Source organism: Equus przewalskii, chromosome 9 (assembly GCF_037783145.1).
Source record: "Equus przewalskii isolate Varuska chromosome 9, EquPr2, whole genome shotgun sequence".
NCBI lineage: Eukaryota > Metazoa > Chordata > Mammalia > Perissodactyla > Equidae > Equus > Equus przewalskii.
The window spans coordinates 4,210,529-4,235,163 of record NC_091839.1 but is presented as its reverse complement, the minus strand read 5'-3'; the positions used below and the strand labels follow the sequence as shown (position 1 = coordinate 4,235,163).

The window sequence follows — 24,635 nt, the reverse complement described above, 5'->3', positions numbered from 1 at the left end:
ATGGCGTCAGAGAGCGACACCGGATCTGACCAATCAGAGGACGGACAGCACGTACCGTGTCCGCCCTGGAGAGGATTTGAATGGGACACGCTGGTTGCCACGAGCGACGGGTATGAAGTAACCTTGGTTCTGATTGGCCGGCGAGAAAGCAGAACCAATGGCAGACGTGGTGGTTGCGAAGTCCAGTGGGTAGAGAAGGCGTCTGGGACTAGGCCGGCGGGAGCCGAACAGGCTTTAGGGAGCGGTTCTGGGTTCGGCGATCGGCTTGTCCGTCCAGCCCTGGTCTAGTCACCTCCCGAAGCAAGGATGCTCCTGGGATTTCGGAGAGGCCGCAAGAGCCAGTTTGTGAGTAGATCCTCTGCCGGCCTGCGCTCTGGCCCAGGGGCCGGGAGTTAAGAGGGGAAGGGTCAGGACTTGGCTGAGATTGAGGGAAGGTAGCCGCACGAGAGGAAGTGGTTTTCCGTTTGACAAGCCCTGATTTTTCGTATTCTAGAGAATCCTTTATCCCAAAGTCGGCCTCAGTCGGACAGGAACCTGTCCCTGTCTCCGCTGCAACATTCGCTCCCGTGTCGGGGGGTTCACTCCTGCCTGGCCCAAACCTGCTCCACTGCCAGGTGTCCCCAACGGGACGTCATTCTTGGTTCCTGCCTCCGCCATCCACCACACCCCATCAGCAAGTTCCCTGGATTCTACCCACTTGACTCCAACAGTCCCGTTGACACCCCCCCCCCCTCCGACGCTCCCCATCTGTTGATCTTACCAATGTCCTTACTGCCCTTGTTTCCAGCCCTAATTTCTAATTCCACGGGACATCATTACAACCACTCCCCACATACACCTCAACCCCGTTGCTCCTCTCTCTGTTCCATACTTGCCTGGCGAACTCCAAACCTACTTACATCCAGTTCTCCATAAACATAATACTTGAAATGCAGAGAAAGCATTGTGATAAGGGCACTCCTGAATTCTGTTTGAAATCGAGGTTAGAAAGCATGTCTGACTTGATTTCCTGTTCTCAGCCCTCCCACCTGCTGTAGTCATCTTAGGTGGATGTTGAGAAGCAATGGAGACATAGCTGAAGGATATTTTTGCATTGCACTTTTGCTAACTCAGCATGTTTATTGAGCTTTTTATTGCATTATTGAGTTCCGACTGTGTGCCTGATACCAACAATTGATTGACAACCTGTGGCCACACCGTCTAAAGGATAGACAAACCCATAAGTAATTCAGCACAACATGGTAAGGCGAGAACTGCCGTAGAGGCGTGTACCAGGGAAGGGGCAGCAAAGTCAGTCTGGAGAGTTCACCTGGGCCCTGAGGGGGAGTAAAGAGAATTCAGATGGAGAAAACAGCCTTTACAAAAGCCTGAGGAAGAATGAATTATTTGCTGTTTGGGAAAAGGAAGGCAATTCTGAATGCTAAAGCATAGAGCGTGTGTGTCGGGATGAAGTGGGGTGGCAAGAAATGAATCTGGGTCCATTGGTAGGAATCAACTGGTGGCAGCCTTTGGTGCCATGCTAGACCATTTCCCCGTCATCAAGAGAGTGGGGCTGCCCATGAGGGTTTTCTTGCTGGGTTGAGATAGGTTCATCCCGTGTTTTAGAGACTGAGGCGGGAGGACCGCACTTAGGAAATGATTATAGTGGTGCAAGTGAGAGATGGTCAACATACTGTGGGGGAATTCACTCTTTCAAAAAACAAAACAAACAAAACAAAACTCGTGATGCCTTTTTAGAGGACCTACTGGTTGCGAACCCCTGGGAATTCAAAGGCAAAGAAAACCCTTTCTTGTCCTTGAGGAGCTCCCAGGCAGAGGGGGACGGGGCAGGAGGCGGCGTTAAACTGTCAAATTGCTTGACAAATGCAGCATGGTGGGTGCTGCCCAGAGAGGTGAACAGAGAGCAGAGGCTGCTCAGGAATGCCTGCTCTTGGGGTTGGCCGTGCAAGTGGAACTGGGTGGGGGGAAGGGGCTGCAGGAACCTCTGCCATCTCTCGCTCCTGTAGAATGCCCAGAACCCTGGCTCTTCCCGTTGGTTGTGCCTCCCTTCTCTCCCCTGTACCATGTGCCTACCGCTGCCTGGTTACTCTTTCCAGGGGCCAATTTCAGTGGGTGCTGCTCACTAGGATTTCCTTAATCTAATATCAAAACTCTTAAATGGAAATCCTTAGTCTGGTATCAAAACTTTTTTTTTTTTTAAAGATTTTCTTTTTCCTTTTTTCTCCCCAAAGCTCCCCAGTACATAGTTGTGTATTTTGAGTTGTGGGTCCTTCTAGTTGTGGCATATGGGACACCGCCTCAGCGTGGCTTGATGAGTGGTGCCATGTCTCCGCCCAGGATTCGAACTGGCGAAACCCTGGGCCACTGCAGTGGAGTGCAGGAACTTAATCACTCGGCCACGGGGCCGGACCCTCAAAACTCTTATATGGAAACAATCCCCACTCTTACCCCCAGCCTGTTGTTCTAGCCTCTTCCTCCCAGACGCCTCTGTATTCTAGCAAACTGGAGTACTTGTTATTTCCAGAACACTGCCATTAATGTCTTTCTTCATTCCTTTGTTCATGCCGTTCCCTCTTCCTAGAATGTTTTTCCATCACATTCTCAAATGTGAGAGCAGTGGCCATCTTTGATGACCCAGTCTAAATGCCTCCGATTTTCTCCAAGAGGACGTTAGAGGTCCCCTTGCTGGCCCCCAGACCTGAAGGAGCCCTTCCCTCCCTGGGCCACCCCAGCACTTTGTCCTTCTCTCTCCCCTGGCACTTTGCATAAATCTGTGTTATATAGTAAGTAATTGTGTGTTTTCCTCTGTACTCTGTGACCTCGAGGCTGAAGACAAGGTTGCTTCAATGCTGTCATGGTGTTTTGCCTCTAGTAGGTGTGAATAGAAAATGAGGATTGGGCTACACTCAGAAACTTCTGAGAGACTCGCAGTTGCCTCAGGCAGGGTGCTCTGACTTCCGTTGTGTGTAGGAGCTAGTTTTTGTTACTCTGCATCTTTGAGATTAACTACCTAAAATCTTGATTAAGCCCTGCCAGCTGTCGGCAGTGTGCTAAGCGCTCCAGTTCCAGGGCTGGTAAACACGAGCAGGTTGTCTGCTCTCAGGAAGCTTCCATTCTGCGGGGGGGTGGGAGAGGGTGGGGAGGATGGTGGGGTGGGCAGTGCTGTGAGACAAGTGGAGGTGCTGGAGGGTGACTCTGGGAGACGGTCAGGGAAGCCCCTCTGGGGAGGGAAGGGTGACAGAGCCCCCACAATGGGCAGCTGCAGTGGCGCTGCCGGCTTGCCTGGCTTGCTGGGAATTGAGGATAACGGGGAGGAGTGGGCCTCCTGCCTAGACCCCTGGGTGACCAGTGCAGGTGTCCCCTCCCAGGCCCAGGGAGGGGTGGTGGCAGGACCCAGCTGACCCCATACACTCATGACCTCTGCTGGGTTTCATTTGGCAGAAACACATCGTCCATGGCCTTCTCCCTGCAGCCAGCATCGCACCGAAGCCAGCCGTGCCCCGCACACCTCCTCCCCGCAGCCCCAACCCCTCTCCAGAGAGACCCAGGTGAGTCCCGGCGGGCAGATGCCAAGGTCGCCCCGTGCTGGCCGCCAAGTGCTGGGCCTGCAACCGTTCCAACTGGTGAGGACATCGCAAGCAGGGCCGTTAGAGTCACGTCCTTTGAAATACTTATCGTGGTTCCGTAACGAAGTGCCTCCTGTGGCTTCTCTTCCTTTCAGGAGTGTGGGGCTCTCACACTTTATAATTGAATGCAATTAGCGTTTTTCAAAATATAAAGCATTAACGCTGAAGTATGTAGCTTGATAGAGCGGTGAAAGGAATTTGTGCACGTATGTTCTTTTTAAACACAAGGCTGCCTTCTAAAGGACTGCTTGGTGGGAAGGAAGGATGTGTGTGTTCACTCACCGGGCCTGGGACCCCCGCCCCGCCGTGCTCCTGGCCCAGAGAGCTGACTCCTTACACCGGGGACCCTGCCCGTGCCCTCCAAGGCCTTAGACTCAGGAGGATTTTAGACTGTTGTTTATCCATAAAATACGTGAATACGTGGCTTGACTATTAACAGTGAGAACTAATTTCATTTCAAGGGTAGTACCTTCGTTTTAGTGTTCTTTGAAACTAGAATAGTGTACGCCGCCTGAAAAAGGCACTTTGAAATACTTGCAGTGTTTGGTTTTCCTTCAGTGTGCTCTTGATAACAAGAACAGCTGTTCGTTAGCGTTTACTCTGCGCTGAGGACTCTGGTAAGTGCTTCAGAAGCGTGATTTCATTCCCCCCCCCCCCCCCCCCCCCCCGACTACGGAGAGCTCCTGTTGGCAGCTCTGTTTCGAGCTCAAGTGTTAGTCACTGGCCCGAAGTCTCACAGCTGGCAAGTGGCGAGTTGCTGCGATGCACTTGTAGGTCTGTCCAGCTCTTCACTGCTTGTGTGGACAGCCCGTATGTTGTGTCATTAGGACGTAAGTGTTTACGGAGCAGCAGTAATACTGAGAGGGTTAGCTCTGTATTCCATTGTCAAGCAGAAAAACGAACACATGTCGTTTCGTGGCAGGCCTGCTGTGCACTCATTAGAAAATATCTCCTGTGTTTTACAAGTATACCTTCCTGGATTGTAATTTTTATAAATCCAAAATATCAACTTGACTTTGGCAAATTTGGCATATTTCTAAAAAATAAATTCAAATTAAACTTTGATATCATTCCACTTCATGTAAAGTGTAATAGAGGAAGGATCTCACAGCTATTTACTTCTATTTCTTCCTTCCCATCCTTTGTATTACTGTGGTCATACATTTTAATTCTATATGTTATAAATTTCACAGTATGTTGTTACTCGTTTTGCCTTTTATCTTTATTAAAACAGTTTATTGAGGTATAATGGACATACAATAAATTGTACATGTTTAAAATGCATAATGTTTTGACATATGTTTACACCCATGGAACCATCACCACAATCAAGATATTAAATATATTGATCATCCCCTAACATTTCCTCACGCCCCTTTGTAATTCTTACCTCCTGCCCCTCTCTCCCACCTCCCATTCCCCTGCCCACCCCACCCTCACCCCATCCCTAGGCAACCGCTGATCTGCTTTCTGTCACTATAGATGAATCTCACTTTCTAGAATTTTCTGTAGACGGAATTACACAAAATAATTATGCTGGCTTCTTTTACTCAGCATACTTATTTTGAGATTCGTCCATTTTGTTGCGAAAATCAATAGTTCATCCTTTTGATTGCCGAGTAGTATTCCATTATATGAATATGCCGCAATTTGTTTATCCATTCACCTGTTGGTGCATATTTGGGTTGTTTCCAGTTTTTATTTATTTTAGAAATAAAGCTGCTGTGAACATTTGTGCACAAATTTTGCACATATGCTTTCATTCTCTTGAGTAAATATCTAGCAGTGGGATAGGTGGGTCATATACTAGATGTATATTTGACTTACTGAGAAACTGCCCAACTGTTTTCCAAAGCTATTATTCTGTTTATGTCACCACCAGCAGCGTATGATTTCCAGTTGCTTCACACATCCTCACCAACACTTGGTTTGGTCTTGTGTATTGTGTGTCTGTATGGTGGGGGTTATAATTTTACAGTTGTGCATTACATAACGACATTTTGGTCAACAACAGACCGCATATACGATGGTGGTTCCATAAGGTCAGTACCATAGAGCCTAGGTGTGACTAGTGGGCTGTACCATCTAGGTCTGTCTAGGTGCACTCTATGATGCTCACACAACAACAAAATTGGCTAACGACACATTTCTCAGAACATGTCCCCATTGTTAAGTGATGCATGGCTGTATTTGACATTAGTTCTTGTTCATGTTGACTGTCCATAGGTTTTTTAAGTGGTGACAGGCATATAGGTAACAATGTGTGGAGTTTCTTGGTGAATCTTCATCTTCGTTGTGCTTTCTGGACAACCATATACTGATAGGGTATGGGACGTTCCCTGTTCCTCTGGCCCAGACAGCTCTGTTGAGCCCAAGTCCATGTGCACATCTGAAGTTCCCAACTCCTTTCTGACAAGTGTCCGGATGTCTGGAAATATGCCAGGAGGCCTGTCTCTTGGAGCTCACTCTGTGGGTACACTTGTGGTGTTGGTGGGGTACTCTGGTTGCACTTCTCTGATGGCAGAATGATCCCTTCTCCCCACCCTTCTTTGGGGGAGCCGTTCGCTGGGCCCAGGTTGGAAAGGAAGAGCGTGAGGGATTGTCTTGGCCGACTTTTTCAATTTTGGACATTCTAATAGGTTTGTAGTGGTATCTCATTGTGGTTTTATTTTGCATTTCTCTAATAACTAATGGTGTTGAGCGTCTTTTCATGTGCTTATTGGCCATCTGTATATCTTCTTTGAAGTGTCTGTTCAAATCTTTTGCCTACTTTTAAAAATTGGGTTGTTTGTGTTCCTATTATTTTATTTTGAGACTTCTTTATATATTCTGGATATAGGTCATTTATTAAATATGTGATTTTCAAATATTGTCTCCCCATTTGTGACTTCTCTTTTTCTCCTCTTAGCAGTGTCTTTCAAAGAGCAGAAATTCTTAGTTTTTAGGGAATTCATCTTATCAATTTTTTCTTTTACAGATCATGATTTCAGTATCATATCTAAGAAATCTTTGCCTAACCTAAGGTCACACAGATCTTCTATATTTTCTTCTAGAAGTTTTATTGTTTTAGGCTTTACATTTAGGTCTATGATCCATTTGAGTTAATTTTTGTATACGGTGTGAGAGGTGCAGATTCAAGTTCACTCTTTTGCATATAGATGTCCAATTGTCCCAGCACTGTTTGGTGAAAGGCTATTGTATTAGTTATCTATTCCTGTGTAACAAGTTACAGCAAACCTTAGTGGCTTCAAACACAAAACAATGGCACTTTTTTCAATCTCATATCTCACTCTGCTCTTTTTTTTTCAAATAATGTTTTTCCTCTCTGTGTTTCATTTGGGTTACTTTCTGTTGCTTTGCCTTCACTTTTACTAATCCTTTCTTCTGCAGCGTGTGATCTGCTGTTCATGCCCTCCAGTGTAATTTTCATCTCCTGAAGTTCAAGTCTTTTTTGTAATCTTCCATGTCTCTACTTAGCTTTTCGAAGATATAGAATACAGCTATAATAACCATCTTAGTGTTTTTCTCGCTAATTCTAAGGTGTGTTCAGTTCTGAGTGGGTTTTGATTGGTTTCTTTCTTCCTTATGGGTCAGGTTTTTCTGTTTCCTTGTGTGCCTGGTTATCTTTGACAGCATAATAGACATTGTGAGTTTTACCTTGTTGAGTGCTGGGTATTTTTGTATTCCTGTAAGTCTTCTTGATTTTTGTTCTGGGATGCAGTTAAGCGACTTGGAACCAGTTTGATCTTTTGAGTGTTGCTTTTATGATTTGTTAGTTCTAGAGTAGTGCTCAATTTGGGGTAATTATTCCCTACCACTGAAGCAAGACCTTTCTGGGTACTGTACCCAATGTCCCATGAATTATAATTTCTTCCTGTCTGTCAGGTGGGATCAGGCACTGTCCCCAGCCATGTGTAAGCCCTGGCACTGTTCCTCTAACCCTTGTGGATGGGTCTTCCCCTGGCCTGGGGTACTTGCCTCACCCTTGTGTACTGAGCAGCATTTTACTGAACACTCAGGGTGGCCTTCTGTGGATTTCCGGAGTTCTCTCTGTTCAGCTCTCTCCTTTCTGGTGCTCTGTCCTGTACTTTCTGTCTGCCTTGATTCTCCCAGACTCTCAGCTCCATCTCCACAACTCAGGGAGTCTGCCTGGCTTCCCCTCAGTCCCTCCTCCCTGCACTGTGGCCTGGAAATTCTCTCAGGCAGTAAGCTAGGACAGTTGTAAGTCTGTTGTTTTGTTTCTCTTTTTCAGGCAAGAGGGTAAATCTGTTACTTTGTCTTCCCCATATTATAGTTTTGAATAATTTGCAAGATTTTAAAAGGTGTTTTAAAATCTTTTATATCTTTTTATATCTCCTCTTTTTTTCATTGTAATCTTTCATTTTGATAGGAAAACTACTTGAATATAGATTGCCTGGATTAGAGACCTGGTTACATCTCCTATTTGCTGGGAAATCCTGGACAAGTCATTTAATTCCTATGAAAAATGGAGATGACAATAATATCTATTCATGCAGTGGATATGAGAATGAAATGAGGTGTCTGATGGCACGTAACAGACTACGGGCACATAGTCAGTACACATTTAATGCTGTAGAAGAGAGGGTAACCCTTGATGAAGTCATGTGTCCTGCTGTTCAACCTTCAGCTCGCCGGCTCACTGGGATCTTTTTGTCTGTAGATCTGCTCTGGCTGCAGCCATCCTAGCAACTACATTGACTGGCCGGACCATTGCCATTCCTCAGCCTCGCCGTAGATCCCGGTCCGAGAGTGACACCACCTACGTAGAAAAGGACGATTTCATCGAGCCCTATGCCACCACCTCAGAGCATCAGCTCCAGTAAGGACCGTATCGCTGGCTCCACAGCTTCTCAGGGCAGAGGAGGAGCGGCTCACGTGTGTGCATGTGCATGTGACATGACTAGAGCTCAGTCCTCAGGTTTTCTTCACTAGTGTCAGAGAACACTGTCCTGGACATGAACTGCTCTTGAATTGTATCACTTTCCTATAGAATGGATCTTGTTAAATTAGGGTTTGTAAAAGCACTAGTCATTTTCCTGGCAGCTCAGAGCCAGCGAACTCAGTGTTGTTTTTAGCCCTTAGTAGGGTTCTCTGTGCCGGAACCTAGATGTGAGAGTCGTCTCTGACCACTTCTCGTGCATCTCCGCCCTGAACATTCAGACTGGTTTTACCTTCATTTACTTTCCTGTAGCATACCTGCGCTATATCTCTGTTCTTCCTTAATGTCGTTTCCTCTGTTGCTTGAGCTGGGTTAGAGCTGACCTTGGGCTGAGGGTCAGGAAGGTTTCCTCCTGATGAAGAAAGTGTTGAGGGGAGAGCTGAGGGAGGGACTGGAATTGACTGGGAACAGCTCGGGGGTTGGGGATGGTCAGTGTGGGGCTGGGCTGAGCTTCCTAGACAGAAGAGGGAGCGTGACACATGTGAGCAGCTGAAGAAAGATGTTCATGTCTGGGGGCCCCCCGAGTGAGGTGGGGAGTGCAGTGGGGCTGGGGCTGGAGGAGTGGGCGGGGCCAGGCCGGTGATCTTTGTCATCCTGTTCTGAGGTTTGGTGTCTCCTCTGGGCTTTAAGGGCTCATGGGGTGGGGAGCGTACAGGACCGGATGTGCCTTTTAACTGTCATGTTTATTCAGGGTTTTTTTCCAACATAGCAAATACTCTGTATTTTTTGTGTAGTAAAATCTACCAATCTTTTTCCAGTTTCTGTCATTATTGTCAAATTTAGAAAGACTGTCCCTACTACAGCATTATATAAATGCCCAGGTATTTCCTTCTAGGATGGGTTTATATTTTTGCTTTTTACATTTAAATCTTGACTTCATTTTGAGATGTTTGAACATAGCCTATTTTTCTTCTGATAAGAATTTATACTTTGGCTGAATAAGCGCTAAAGATGAAGAAATGATTCTAACATTGATTGGCACGAATAAGCAGGTAGGACCATCAGAGAAAAACGGGGAAGGAAGAATATGACTGAGGAGGAAGGCTGCGTTAGCCCCATCGTGTTTGAAACATAGAGTTGAAGTCTTTAAGATAGTCTGGGCTGGCTCAGGCCTGGAGAGGCACCGCGCATGCCCTGAGGGGACCTAGTGTTTGCAGGCATACTGGACCTTTAATAAGGGCAGCCCCACAAGCAAAGGGGAAGGAAAGGATTCATCAGGATATTGATGAGCAATATTAGGGAAAAAATCAGCTTGGAGCCTTCCCTAATTCATATACCAAAATAAATTCCTATTGAATGAAAGGGTTAATGTCTATACACATAAGATCGTGACATCTTATGTCTAGTCTTATCAGACCTCTCAGAGGGAGATGATGACTATTTACTTCTAACCTAAGAATTTAGAGGGTAGGAAAAAAATCTCTTTTTTTTTTTAAAGATTGGCACCTGAGCTAACAACTTGCCGATCTTTTCTTTTTTGCTATGTTTCCTCCCCAAATCCACGCCCCCCCCCAGTAGCTAGTTGTATACTTTTAGTTGTGGGTCCTTCTAGTTGTGTCACGTGGGAGGCTACTTCAACATGGCCTGATGAGTGGTGCCACGTCTGTGCCCAGGATCCAAACCGGCAAAACCCTGGGCTGCCTAAGCGGAGCGCACAAGCTTAACCACTCGGCCACAGGGCCGGCCACCCCCCCAAAATTTTTTTAATCATCTGTATGTGAAAAAAATTTACATAACCAAAATAAAATTAATAGAATAGGAAGAATGTTTATAGTAAATACAACGTCAGGGTTTTAATTTTAGTAGATAAAAAAGTTAATTTCAGATTGGAATGCACATACTAGAAGCAAAGTAGATCAATGGACAAAGGACAAGTTACCGTAGAGGAATTATGACTCGTACACAAATATATGAAAAAATATTCCGTCTCAGTAAGAAATGCAGATTTACCACGAGATTTAAGTTCTTTTGGGAAGTTTTAGAAAATCATTGCCAGTGTAGTGGCAGGCTGGGGAAATGACTTGTGAAATGATTTGGTGCTGTTTGCAGGTAGACCCAGCACATGTTGGCACGGTTTGACTCAGCAGTCTACCCTCTGGTTGGTCATTCTGTACCTAGTCCAGGTACAGAAGGGTGGTCTGCACGTAGATGTTCATTACAGAGTTATTTATATCAGTGAAGGGATATTTAAAGTTGCTTATAACTGGGGGAAAATAACCTAAGAGGCGTGGCTGATGAAACCGGTGTGTCTACTTGGTGTTGCCTTTGAAAACTTGTTAATAAAAGGGCAAATTGCATATGTACACAGTGATGATAACTATAAAAACCCCAGGGAAAAAAATAGACAGAATGCTGAGAGAGTGTAAAGAGACGGGCGAGCGGATGCTTTGATTCTTTAGCTTCCACGCATCTTGTGATTCAGTCACGATACGTCTATGCTGGGAGCTTGAGGCAGGGCATTGAATGATGGATATACGGCACTGTGAAGCGTTAAGTGTCTTGTTGTTTATTTTTTTTTTTCCTCTTTAATGTTCTGCTACAGACCAAACTGGCAGAGCGAGAAGGGAAGAAGAGCTTCTGTGCCGTCCTTTGAAATGCTGGGCTACGGGGAGGAAGAGGATGCCGACACGCACCTGTCATCCAGCTACAAGGAGTCGGAGGATGGCAGTGTTTGCAAAGAGGGAGGCCCCGGCGGTGCCGTGTACGCCGTGCCGCACAGAAATCAGGTGTTTGTCCCCTTCCAGAATTTCTCCTGCACCTGGACGTTAACGTGCAGTAAACTGCATAGAGCGCATTAGTATCAATTCTCTCTATGCGCTTCTGCCTCTAGCGGCTTTTGTTTGGGGGCTTTATCAACGTGTGTAGTCTCATTTTCTATCTCTTTTGGCTAAAATTTAAAACTCTCTCCTTTATCTTTCAAAGACAAAGGGAAACATCTTCACGTTCTCAATCTCAATTTCCGTCTGATGCCAGCAGTCCTGCTCTTTGCTTTGACCCCAAAAGCTGCTTTTCCTATCCCCTTTCCAGCGTCAATGTGCGTGTTGCAGCCTTTCTTCAAATTCGTGCCTCACCAGAGGAGCGTCTCATCTGTCTCTCCATGGTAGCTGGATTTGGAATGCGCTCTAGAAGTCTGTGTTTTTGTTCCTTTACTATAAATGTGTCAGTAAACAAGTACAGTACCAGTTTTTTTTAATTGTACAAAGGTCACCAGACTGAACCAGGCACCGCCCTCTTGGCTTTTTCACTCGGCAGTGCAGTTTTGAGATGGGTCCATGTTAATTGATTTTCTCTCCCCTACAGCTGAACGTTTAGGTTGTTCGTTGCACATTTGGTGTGTGTACCTGTGTGTGCAGGATCACACGAGATGGGGCTGAACTGTTCGCCAAAGCACTTGTTCCCTTCACCTTGCCGCCCGCAGCGTGTGCACGAGTCTCCACGTCTATGTACGTTCCACCTGACAGGAAAGCCCTTCCCTAAACACCCCAGGAACCAGAGGTGGTGTTTTAGTCACCCACTGAGAGGTCTCATCATAACCTGTGCATGGTGTCGGCCAGCTGTAGGTGGCGTGAATGAAAGGGCCCTCAAGCTGGACCCACAGCCTTACGATTGGTTTATTGTGGAGGAGGGGGTAGACAGGAGGGGGAGGAAGACGCAGGACCTTTCCGGCGCATTTACTGCGTGCTAGCTGGTATGTGTAGCATCTCAGGTACTTCACGCCCTTGGGGGTAAGTCGATGGAGAAACAAGATAAATGATTTGTCCAAGGTCACCCAACCAAACACCCGGTGGCAGAGGCAGGGTTCAGACCAGGGCGACCAATTTTCCCTGTTTATAATTAAAATTTGTATTTTCAGTTCTCGTGCCTATCAAGAATATTTCTTAGACATAAAGTTTTGTTTTGAAATGGGCACAGGTTATGATGAGACCTCTCAGTGGGTGACTAAAACACCACCTCTGGTTCCTGGGGTGTTTAGGGAAGGGCTTTCCTGTCAGGTGGAACGTACATAGACGTGGAGACTTGTGCACACGCTGCGGGCGGCAAGGTGAAGGGAACAAGTGCTTTGGCGAACAGTTCAGCCCCATCTCGTGTGATCCTGCACACACAGGTACACACACCAAATGGCCAAGTATTCTTAAATTTATTATGTGATTAAAATATATATCTTTGCAAAAATGGGTGTGTGGAGCATGTAAACCTGCTCTTTCATCGCTAGATGGCACCAGCTGTGAAGCAGTCATTGCCTATGGCTACAAGCCAAATCAGGCAATTTGAGTCTAGTCTGTGCCTCGTGCCTCTCTGTGTTTCAGGGCAGTTTGGGCAAACATCTTCCTGTGAAGTTCCTTCCTGTGAAGCTCAGAAATGGCCTAACAAATGGGAGTCAAGGCTTGTTTTCAGCAGTTTTCTTGTTGGCACTACCTGAGAGTAAGGCTGAGGGGAGATGGGGTGTGTGAATTGGTGGTCAGTGCAGGTGATGCTAGAGCCCAGTGGACAGCAGTGCCAAGGGCATTCAGAGACCTGAGTTCAAGTCCCAGCTTCTCTACCTCCCAGATGTATGACCTCAGTAAGTCAGATAACCTCTCTGTGCCTCAGTTTCTCCATCCTGTAAAGGGCTGTATTAGGGAGGAGACTGTCTTTGGGTAGGTGAATAATTCAACGTCAATTTATTGATCATCTAATGAGCACCAGGCATTGTGCTGGGTGTTGGAGAATCAGTGTGATTAAGACAGAGTCCAGAGTCACACGATTGATAATCAATTACAGTTATGATAAATGTTACAAAGGAAGGGTACAGGATGGCGGGAGGCCATATGACGGGGCCCTCACCTCTTCCGAGAGGACTGCCGACAGTGACAGTGAAGGGGTGAGGAGGAGTTAACAGCCTGCTTTCTTCTCCCCTTTGAGGTCACTCCGCCTGACACTCTTTGTAGGTTCATTCTTTATCCTTTGAACTTCAGTAATGTCGCCAGAATTAATCGTGGTGCTTATTATTTCTGTCCTTTTTTTCGTGAAATTTAGTTTATAATTTAATTCTGCAGACATAGATTTTCATCTCCCTTTTGTATCTTCAGGGATTATTTCCTCCCCTATTTTCTCTGATCTTTGACTAATTTTACCGTCTGTTGGTTCTGTTTTCCTTTGGGACCACTAGTGATGCTTTTCTTGGATCTCCTTTATTTGTGTCTGTGTCTGTTATATTTTCTGGAATCACTTGTCCCTCTCTTTCTTTCCAGCGTCACTTCGTGTGATTTCCTGTGTGCCCTCCTCATCTCTCAGCACGCTGTCACTGTGTTCTCTTGCTTCTAGTGCAGCTCTCACCTCCCTGTCGGTTTTGTTTTCCCTTTTGTTTTTTGTATTCTGCCAATTTACTGTGCACGTCTTTGTTGCCTTATCACTTTCGTGATCTCATGTCTCTCTTCTTTGGGTTCTTTACATCAGTCTGTAGTTTTTTTTGTGACTATAGAGGCTGCATTCTGGACGATAAAGGCGGGCTCTCCACGAGCGTCTCCTTTTACTGTCTCCTCCATGGGACGACTGTACGTCTAGGCCCGTCACACCCTTGCTGTCCTTGCGCCTGTCGGGATCCCCGTGGACTTCGTAACTGTGATACTCTGGGATTTGGGGAGCATCTGCCTGCCTGAGGGCTTAGGGGGTTTGGCAGCTCTTGGCGTTCTCCCTCTGCTCCAAATTCCATAGATTTAGTAGCTGTTTTTTCCTGTTTGTAGTTTGGAATTGTGGCCATTGGCTAAGCTTTCTTTTTCTTTTTTTTTTTTCCCCTCCCATTCTTTTGATTGATTTCAGTAGGTTTTAAGGGAGGAGAGTTTAGTCTAAATGCCTTGTTACATTTCAAACAGAAATCACTAATAGGATGTTTTTGAAGCTCTTCCGTCGTGCATTCTTGCTGTTGTGTTTGTGGATCTGGAGAGCATCTTGTCATAAAATACCATATATTCATCTATTTGTTCATTTATTCATCCAACCAACTGCCAACAAGCCGAAATTTGAGTGTCTGCGTAGACTTGGATGGAGACACAAACTGGGAACGTTCAAGGAAGGGTAAACCAGTTCTTTCTAGAAGCTTCCGGAGGCCAAGGAATAGTGGGAATTCTTTTGCTGCTGCTGTTAAGGATTAGGAATGTCCCCTTTCTCTCGCCACAGTTTTTAATTTTTAATTTCTTTAAGGTTTCTTTTTGTTACACAGGTAATAACACGAATACACATTTCTCATAAAAACTTTTGACAGTGCATGTAGAACAGAAAGCCTGCCGTCGTGCTCCAGTCCTGCTCTCTCCAGGAGAAGCCTCTCTCGTCAGTTTGTCTGTAGCTTTTTTTGGCTGCAAATAATGGAATAAACAAACATAAGGCTCAAATAATAGACATTTCACTCTCTTACATACCGTAGTCGAGAGGTAGGAGATTCTAAAATTGTTTCAGCTGCCCGTCAAAGACTGGTGCCTCAGCTCCCTCTGCCTCCTCTTCGTGGTCACGAGTCGGGGCAGCAGGTCCTGGTCCCAAAGCAAAAAGGAAGAAGCGGGGCAGGGTCCCTCTTGCCACGCTGCTCTATGTTTATTAGGGAGAACATTTCCTCCTGGAAGCCTGCCAGCAGGAGGCTCGTTGGTCACAGGCCCATCCTTTGCCCCGTAGGGGCTGAGGGCAAGAGCATTCCCATCATTCATACCTGCCAGCTGAGCCCATCTGCACCAACAAAGTCAGGCTTCTCATAGCTCTGTGGAAAGGGGGCACTGGCTATGAGGAGGCTGACTCCTGCAGTCCTGCTGTCGCATTTACAGAGAAACATCCATGCGCACGTAGAAATATCCACTGTGAGTTTGTGTGCATGTAGATTATTGATTGCTCTGCCAACGCGAGCGCCCCTGTGTGACGTTGACCCCTGCTGATTGCAGTAGAAGGCCAGGATAGCAAGGAAGGCACCAAGCTGTCACTCCAGCTGGTTTCAGAAGTCACCAAGAGAGAGCGAGCTCTGCCACCTCCCAGTGCTGGGTCTCCACGCGGCAGGTGAGGAAGCATGGATTCTCGAACGCTTAGTTTATTGACCCTAGTGTGCGGAGACGGGTGGTCCGGTAGGCTGCTGACCCACAAAGGTCCCAGCTCAGCCCTGAGCGAGTCCTCTACCTTCCAAATCAAAACGGCCCCTTCCAGAGTTAGTCTTTGGCTCACTGCACATTCTTACCACGCTCTCGTCTGGACTTTACCCCGAGAGGGAACCAGCCGGCCCCTTCTTGCTCCACCTGTAGCGACTGTATAATTTGTTTTGGGTGGGGTTCTTGATTTAGTGTCACTGATACAAGGAGAGCATCTGGAAAGGTTCTGGGCTGGACCCTGTGCGTCATTAGAGTTAATCACCGCTGGATCCCACCCTCCTCACTGTCACAGTCGCGAGGACGCGGATGCTGGGGCTCCCTTGCTATTTCGTCTTCATCTTGTTTTCATCTCCAAGTCATAGAAGACTTCTGGCATCACAGATTCGTTTTGCGTGTTTTTGAATTTTATGTGCATGAAATCATGGAACACATCATTCTTTTGGATCTGACTACGTTTTTAGGTGTATACAAATTTTAAATTGCTTCTGAGATATTGTGGGTTCGGTTCCAGACCACTGCAATAAAGCAAATTTTGCAGTAAAGTGAATCACAGGAATCTTTTGGTTTCCCAGTGCATATGAAAGTTATATTTACACTGTACTCTAGTCTATTAAGTGTCCAATAGCATTACGCCTAAAAAACAATGTACATACTTTAGTAAAAGAATACTTCATTGCTAAAAACTGCTAACCGTCATCTGAGCCTTCAGCGGGTGGTAATCTTTTTGCTGGTGGAGGGTCTTGTAAAAAAACCAGGGGTCCAACCTAGTGGCGCAGTGGTTAAGTTTGCACGTTCTTCTGTGGCCCGGGGTTTGCCGGTTCAGATCCTGAGTGTGGACATGGCACTGCTTGGCACGCCATGCTGTGGTAGGCGTCCCACATATAAAGTAGAGGAAGATGGGCACAGATGTTAGCTCAGGGCCAGTCTTCCTCATCAAAAAGAGGAGGATTGGCAGCAGATGTTAGCTCAGGGCTAATCTTCCTCAAAAGAGAGAAAAAAAAAGCAGTGTCTGAGAAGTGCAATGAAGTGAAGTGCGATGAAAGGAGGTGTGCCTGTAGATGCTCCTGGCAAGTTGACCGTCCTGTGTGGGCCTCTTGATCTCTGAAAGTGAGTTTTGCCTTAATGTCTCTGTTGTCAGACATTCTCCATCTTTCTTTTGTGTGGTATTTGCATGGTCTAATGTTTTCCATTAATTTAAATTAAATTTCTATATCCTTTGTTTAGATGAGTCTTATAAACAGCGTATGGTTTTTAAAACAAGCTTACTAATAATACCACACTGTTCATCCCCCGAAGTGTACAGTTCCGTGCAGCCTGCGGTGTTTGTTAGCTGACTGTGACACACTTCACCTTTGTCTTTTTCCTGGGCCAATTGTCCTTTATATTTCATGTGTATGAGGATCTATCTGAATTTAAATTTGCCGTCTTACTTTATTTTTCCTATATGCCCTGTTACCCTTTTCTTTCTCTTCCCCTCTTTTGGATTGATGATTTTTTTTCAGTTCTATTTCTTTTCCTCTACTAATTTGCAAATTGTACTGTTTTGTTTTCTAATAACTACTCTAGACATTCTGGCCTGTATGTTTTGTTCTTTTTTTTTTTGAGGAAGATTAACCCTGAGCTAACTGCTGCCAATCCTCCTCTTTTTGCTGAGGAAGACTGGCCCTGAGCTAACATCCGTGCCCATCTTCTTCTACTTTATCTGTGGGATGTCTACCACAGCATGGCTTGCCAAGCCGTGCCATGTCCACATCAGGGATCCAAACCGGTGAACCCCAGGCCCCAGAAGTGGAATGTGCAAACTTAACCACTGCGCCACCAGGCTGGCCCCTGTTTTATTCTTCAAAATCGGAGTAATGTGTGACCCAGGACGAGGTGAAGGCGCCTAGGACAGGTGATGCCCCCGGCCCCCATGTCAGTGTGGGGCGGGCTGGCCTGCCGCTTCCTGCCCTGCCTTCAAGACCCAGACAAGTTTTGTCTTAGTTACCGAGGTGATTTTCACAATCAGAAGTATTGGGCAGTTTAAAAAGTGTTTGTTTTAAATTAAAGTGTTTTTAGAATATTGTCACAAATTCTTTAGGCTTATTCATCACTGTATTAAATATGCACAAAAGGTACACAAACCATAAATGTACAGCTCAGGGGATTTTTACAAAGTAGCCACCACCTAGACTTACAAAAAGGACAAGATCATTGCTAGGACCCAGAGGTCCCCCTCTGTGAGTGAGGTGAGGTCACTGCTTCGCCCAGAGTTAACCGCTGCCCTGACTCCAGATGAGGTCTTAGAAGATAACCTTGGATCAGGTTTGTCTATTCTGCAAACTCTGTGAGTTTAATCACACAAGACGTGTTCTTTGGAGTTTTCCGGAGTCTTCGGTGTGCACAGCAGTAGTTACTTCGTTCTCATTGCTGTGTAATATCCTGTTGTACAACTATACCATCCAATTATTTATTCACTTCACTGATGGTTGATATCGGGTTGTTTCTGGTTTGGGGCTCTTAGGGATGGTGCTGCTGTGAACATTTGTGTATGTATGTGTCTATATCTGTGTGTATATATACATAGGTGTATCCATAGATTTATGTATATATTTCTAGTGGGTATATCTGGGGAGTGGTGTATGTAAAATCATAGGGCATGTGTATGAACAGCCTTAGCAGACATAGTTACTACCAATTTTTTTCGGTATGCTTCTTTTTGGCAAGGAAGATTGGCCCTGAGCGAACATCTGTTGCCAATCTTCCTCTTTTTTACCTTCCCCAAAGCCCCAGTACATAGCTGTATATCCTAGTTGTGAGTCATTCTGGTTCTTCTGTGTGGGATGACACCACAGCATGGCTTGATGAGCGGTGTGTAGGTCCGCGCCGAGGATCTGAACCAGAGAACCCCAGGCCGCTGAAGTGGAACATGGGAACTTAGTCAGCCACGGGGCCATCCCCCTCAAACGATTTTTCATAATGGGGCATCTTTATAATGATGTCTGAGTCCTCCTTGCATTTTCACATTTCCTTCATAATAGTATTTTAATGGCTTAAGAGTAGGGAGAACAAGGCACTTGGTTCCTAGGAGATGAAAACTAAGTCATTTCTTTTTTCCTTTTCAAATGATGAGTAGAATGTCTCCCACGTCTGAGCTGGGTCCCCTTGGAGCCCTGTACCCAGAGCCTGGTGGGTTCCACAGCCTTAGTTAGCTCTTGGCTCTGAAAGGCCCCTTCCCGTGAGCATCTTGCCGGTCACTGCTGCCGCCTCCCTGCCAGCCTTGGGGATGGCTCTTGCATTGCCTGCAGCACCGCACGGCCAAGCCTAGCTAATCACATGAGCAAGATGTTACTGAGGAATCCGGATAGCAGGAGGGAAGCCAGCCCAGGGAGTGCCAGGCGTAGCTTTTCGTAAGAGACCTGCTTCACGCTCTTCCCCTTGGCCAGCCTCTGTCCTAGCCTCCCAGAGCCCTGCCAGTGGGCCTGTCTCCTGCTCCTCAGGGGACGGTCTGTTTCCTGGGCCACAGGTCTGTAAGGGACAGCTCTGCAGCCCTGCCACCATTCATGATGCCTACATAGGAGACGCTCACAGACAGTGGAAGGGAGGGCTCCGTTCCATCAGGAAACGACATTTTCAGTGGATTCACACAGCCGGCGAACACAACGGCCCTCCATCCGATAGCTGCCTGGATGAGGGTTCTCACGGGGTGGGCGGCAGCTCTCGTCCCACGCAGAGATGAATAACACAGCATCAGTACCAGGGTAGGGAGTACTGGGCGCTATGCAGAGCAGGCTGGAGGCAGCCCCTTTTCCTGTGTCGGTCCCTGGCAGGCATGAGGAGGGAAAGCCCCCCATGTCACATGGGTGGGATGTGAAGTTCTTGATGGTCTATGCATAATTTGGGTGGCATTGCCTCTATCACCAGGCAGAGGGACCCGAGGTTTCATCCAGCCCTGTCGGGTGTGGTCCTTTTGTGTCTTGGAGAGGGAGGTGGCATTGGAGAAGGTATGGAATAGACATTTTAGTGTGTTAGGAGGAAATTTGATACAGATAGCATTTATCACATTTCTTCCTTTGTCTTTTGTGAAAAGGTTCCGTTGTCACATGGGGTGAACAGTGAAGATGAGGAAAATATTTCTGAGCAAGATGGGTTTCCAGGCTCACCTCTTACACCTCAGCATACACAAGAAAAAGGTAAAAAAAAATTTTAGTATAAGAGCATTTTGTGGCGATAAATATTGGGCATTTTGGGGGAACATATAGCCATTGCGTCTCCATACTCTGGTTCTGTGATTATAAGTAGGAATATTCCTGAGTTTTGTTTTCACTGGAGGTAAGCTATTCCACAGTCAATTGCCTGGGTGGTTGGTTGTCTGTAAAGTTTGAGGTAGTCACTGTGGAGTCCGTTCTGTCAGTCATCAGCCGTGAGAGCACACGTGGGGAGCAGGACGATGGCTAGGCTTCGGGGCTGTAGACACCCTACCCCCACCCCCTGCTGTTCCCCGGTGCCTGGGGCTGGACGGGGCCGGCACACAGTGGTTTCCACGGAATGAACCGGGGAGGTGTCTGTCTTGTTCCCCGCGCTGTCTCCAGTGTGGGGAGCAGGGCCTGGCCCGCCGTGCACCGTCACTGAAGCTTTGTCAGATGACTGAGTGCATGCACGTGTTTATGGTCCAGCTCTGTAACTGTGCATCTCCAGCTCTCTTTGCTTGTTTTGTTTGGCACGGTGAGAGGAGTCAGCATGTTATAGCTAAGGTAGGGAACAGTTTCCCGTTTCCTAAGAGGTGGCTGATGTTTGAGAATAGAGAAAGAGAGCCTGGCACCCAGTGGGCACCGACAGCTGCTTCATCAGGACCCTCAGAGTTGGCTGGGCTCCAGGAGACTCTCTAAACCAGTTCACAGGGTGACTGATGGAAACAGAATGCTGCCTGCTCATGTCTGGGCTGGAAGACACCAACTGGTCAGATGGCCTCTTCTGTCCTTGTGGGGACATCTGTGCGACTATTTGATTCATGTGAAAAGTGTCTCTCTTTTAATTATAGAACTAATACTTTCTCACTGTAAAAAAAAAAACAAACCTGAAATGCAGAAATATATAAAGTTAAATACACATACTTGTACTCCCATAGATAATTAATTTTAACAATTTAGAATTTGTGTGTATATAAAATACACATTATTTTGTTACCTTCCTTTTTGAATCTTATGATGCATCCTGAATAGCTCCCTTCGCCCGTTTTCTAATGTCTGTGTGGCCTGTGCCCTGATACGTCGTGTCAGTCAGAATGCAGTCAGGAGACAGCAAGCGCATGGCGATTGGAACAGGGGGAGTTGACTGTAGAGAATTATGAAGTATAACAGGGTTGCCTACTGAGGGTAGAGAGAAACGCGTTTGGCGGCTCACCCTGGGTGAGAGGCAGCCGATGGATGGGGAGGGTGCAGCGGGGCCCACGGGCCGGTGGAGAAGTCAGTGGAGTGTTGTGCTAGCGGAACTCAGGGGAAAATGCCCCCTCCAGCTGACCACCGGGAGCAGCCGCCCGTGGGGACGTGCTGCCAGCCCCAGGAGAGGGCTGATCGTGCCCTCCCACGGCGTGCTCTCTCCCTTCTGCAGCTAAATTTGTCAAAACAGAGATCTCTGCACGCCCTCTCCCTCCTCTTGCCTGCCAGTGTCTCCTCCACCCAGTCCAGGCGGGCTCTGCCTGCGCTGTCCTGCAACCGGTGCCTGCTTGCAACGGGTGGTGTGCTGGCTCAGCCTGTCTGACTGCCGGGGGCGCTCCACACGGGGGTTGCTCCTGCTGTCTTACCATCACCTCTCCCCTGGCCTCTGACATCTTGCTCTCCCCGGTTCCTCCCTCCTCTGGGGCCCCTTCACCTTTGCAGGTCATCTTCCTCTACCTGCCCATGAAATGTTGGGGTTCCCCAAGGCCCAGTCTAGGCCCTTCTCCCTACTCTCCTAAGCAGTCACACCTGCCGCCTGTTTCCAGTGCCATTTATACTGTTATGCCCCGGTTTCTTCTCCCAGCTCACGACTTCCTGTAACCAGCTGCCTGCTCTCTGATTCTGTTCACTCATTCATTCAGCCAGAAGATACCTGTACACATATGGAGTGCCCACTGTGTTTTGGCAACATGGTAGCAGCCAGAGCAGTCTTTTCAAAACACTAATCTGGTAGTGTCCCCGCCTGCCCCATGCACCTCACACGCTTTTTACTTAGATCGCTTCAGTGGTTTCCCACAGTCCGCAAGACCTGCCGGGCCTGCACCTGCTCAGCCACTCTGGTGTTCTTTTATGTCCTCAACTGCTTGATGTTCCATCCTGCCCCTGGCCCTTTGTACATGCTTTTCTCCCTCCCCACCATCTAACATCTGTTATATATGGACATGTGAAAGGGCATGGGACGTGGGGTTGTGTGTATGTTTAAGTTTTTGTATGTTCAGATAGATCTGAAAGCAATATAACCGTGGTTACCTCTTGGGAGGGGAGTAGTTCAGAGGGTTGTGGTCATGGGGCAGTTTTGATTTATCTGTATTAGTAGAATTTTTGACAGGAGAATGTGTTCATGTAGTGTGAATTTTCTTTCTATAAAGATTGGGATAGTTCCTAGCATGGCATCTTGAAAGCAGTAGTGTGTCTGCTAGGGGAGACCTGTGTTCTTATTTTAGTAGTTTAGACCACCCGCCTGTGTGGATTGTAGAAATGAGGAGGGTGAGGACTCTGGAAATCTTTTTGGGAAATGATAAGTGAGAAAACAGGAAATAAAATACATGCGGAGAGCCAAGTGACTGTGTATCCATTGAATGTCAGAGTGAACTTGGTGTGATAGAAATTCTGAGTTTAATCATCATGTTCTTTTTCTGGAAAGTTGATGACTAAGATAAAATCGAGATCATTATTTTCTTCAGGAAAATAGGTGAAGTGCCCTTTGAAAACTTTTTCTATTCATTTGTTTTTTATTGAGGTAACATTGGTTTATAACATTATGTAAATTTCGGGTACACATCATTATATTTCAGTTTCTGTGTGGACTACATCATGTTCACCACCCAGAGACTTATTGCCGTCCGTCACCACACACAGGCGCTTAGTCACCTTTTTCGCCCTCCTCCCTGCCCCTTCCCCTTTGGTAACCACCAATCCAATCTCTGTCTCTGTGTGCCTGTTTGTTGTTGCTGTTTTTCTCTTCTATTTATGAGTGAGATCATATGGTATTTGGCTTTCTCCGTCTGACTTATTTCGCTTAGCATAATACCCTCAAGGTCCATCCATCTTGTTGCAAATGGCAAGATTTCATCTTTTTATGGCTGAGCAGTATTCTATTATATATATATACCACATCTTCTTCATCCATTCATCCCTCGATGGGCATCTAGGTTGCTTCCAAGTCTTGGCTATTGTGAATAATGCTGCAATGAACACAGGGGTGCGTGTATCTTTACGCATTGTTTTCATGTTCTTTGGATAAATACCCAGCAATGGAATAGCTGGATCATATGGTAGTTCTATTCTTAATTTTCTGAGGAATCTCCATACTGTTTTCCATAGTGGCTGCACCAGTTTGTACTCCCACCAGCAGTGTATGAGGGTTCCCTTCTCTCCACATCTTCTCCAACACTTGTTGTTTCTTCCCTTGTTAATTAAAGCCATTCTGATGGGTGTGAGGTGATATCTGATTGTGGTTTTGATTTGCATTTCCCTAATAATTAGTGATGTTGAACATATTTTCCTCCACGTGCCTGTTGGCCATCTGTACATCTTCTCTGGAAAAGTGCCTGTTCAGATATTTTTGCCCATCTTTTATTTGAGTTGTTTTGTTGTTGTTGTTGAGATGTATGAGTTCTTTATATATTTTAGATATTAACCCCCTATCAGATATTTGGTTTGCAAATATCTTCTCCCAATTGTTAGGTTCTCTTTTCGTTTTATCGATAGTTTCCTTTGCTATAGAGTAGCTTTTTAGTTTAATGTAGTTCCATTTGTTTATTTTTTCTTTTGTGTCCCTTTCCTGGTGAGACATGGTATTTGAAAAGATGCTGCTAAGACCGATGTTGAAGAGTGTACTGCCTTTGTTTTCTTCTAGAAGTTTTATGGTTTTAGGTCTTACCTTCAAGTCTTTAATCCATTTTTAGTTAATTTTGTGTATGGTATAAGATAATGGTCTACTTTCATTCTTTTGCGTGTGGCTGTCCAGTTTTCCCAGCATCATTTACTGAAGAGACGTTCCTTTCTCCATTGTATGTTCTTGGCTCCTTCCTTGAAGATTAGCTGTAGATAGATGTGTGGGTTTATTTCTGAGCTCTTGATTCTGTTCCATTTATCTGTATGTGTCTGTGTGTTTGTGCCAATACCATGCTGTTTTGGTTACTGTAGCTTTGTAGTATAATTTGAAGCCAGGGAGTGTGATACCTCCAGCTTTGTTCTTTTTCTTAGGATTGTTTTGGCTATTTGGGGTCTTTTGTTGTTCCAAATAACTTTTAGGATTCTGTGTTCTGTTTCTGTGAAAAATGTCATTGGGACTTTCATAGAGATTGCATTGAATCTGCAGATTGGTTTAGGAAGTGTGGACATTTTAACAATGTTAGTTTTTCCAATCCACAAGCACAGAATATCTTTCCATTTCTTTGTGTTGTCTTCAGTTTCTTTCAACAGTGTTTTATAGTTTTCAGCGTACATGTCTTTCATCTCTTTGGTTAAATTTGTTCTTAGGTATTTTATTCTTTTTGTTGTGATTGTAAGTAGGATTGTATTCTTAATTTCTCCTTCTGCTAGTTCATTGTTATTGTATAGAAATGCAACTGATTTTTGTATTTGATTATGTATCCTGCAACTTTACTGTATTTATTATTTTTAATAGTTTTTTGTTGGATTCTTGAGAGCTTTCTATATATAAAATCATCTTATCTGCAAATAGTGACAATTTTACTTCTTCCTTTCCAATTTGGACCCCTTTTATTTCTTTTTCTTGCCTAATTGC

At 45.9% G+C, this 24,635-nt stretch overlaps 1 protein-coding gene and 1 long non-coding RNA gene across 3 annotated transcripts in view; both read left to right on the top strand.

Moving 5' to 3' along the window:
* The first annotated feature begins 9 nt into the window (after positions 1-9).
* The window catches only part of CEP89 (centrosomal protein 89), a 74,975-nt gene continuing 50,349 nt past the window's right edge, over positions 10-24,635 (top strand). The window contains exons 1-5 of one of the 2 annotated variants that reach the window (XM_008514055.2): positions 10-345; positions 3,442-3,548; positions 8,308-8,466; positions 11,129-11,312; positions 19,756-19,858. In XM_008514055.2, coding sequence (XP_008512277.1) covers positions 307-345; positions 3,442-3,548; positions 8,308-8,466; positions 11,129-11,312; positions 19,756-19,858 — 592 coding nt within the window. In that variant the 5' untranslated portion in view covers positions 10-306. The remainder of the gene's footprint in view (positions 346-3,441; positions 3,549-8,307; positions 8,467-11,128; positions 11,313-19,755; positions 19,859-24,635) is intronic. The other variant, XM_008514056.2, reaches the window with a different exon arrangement.
* LOC139073446 (uncharacterized) lies at positions 14,786-16,228 on the top strand. Its single transcript, XR_011522193.1, has 2 exons — positions 14,786-15,600; positions 15,879-16,228. It is a non-coding gene; the product is annotated as an uncharacterized lncRNA (long non-coding RNA).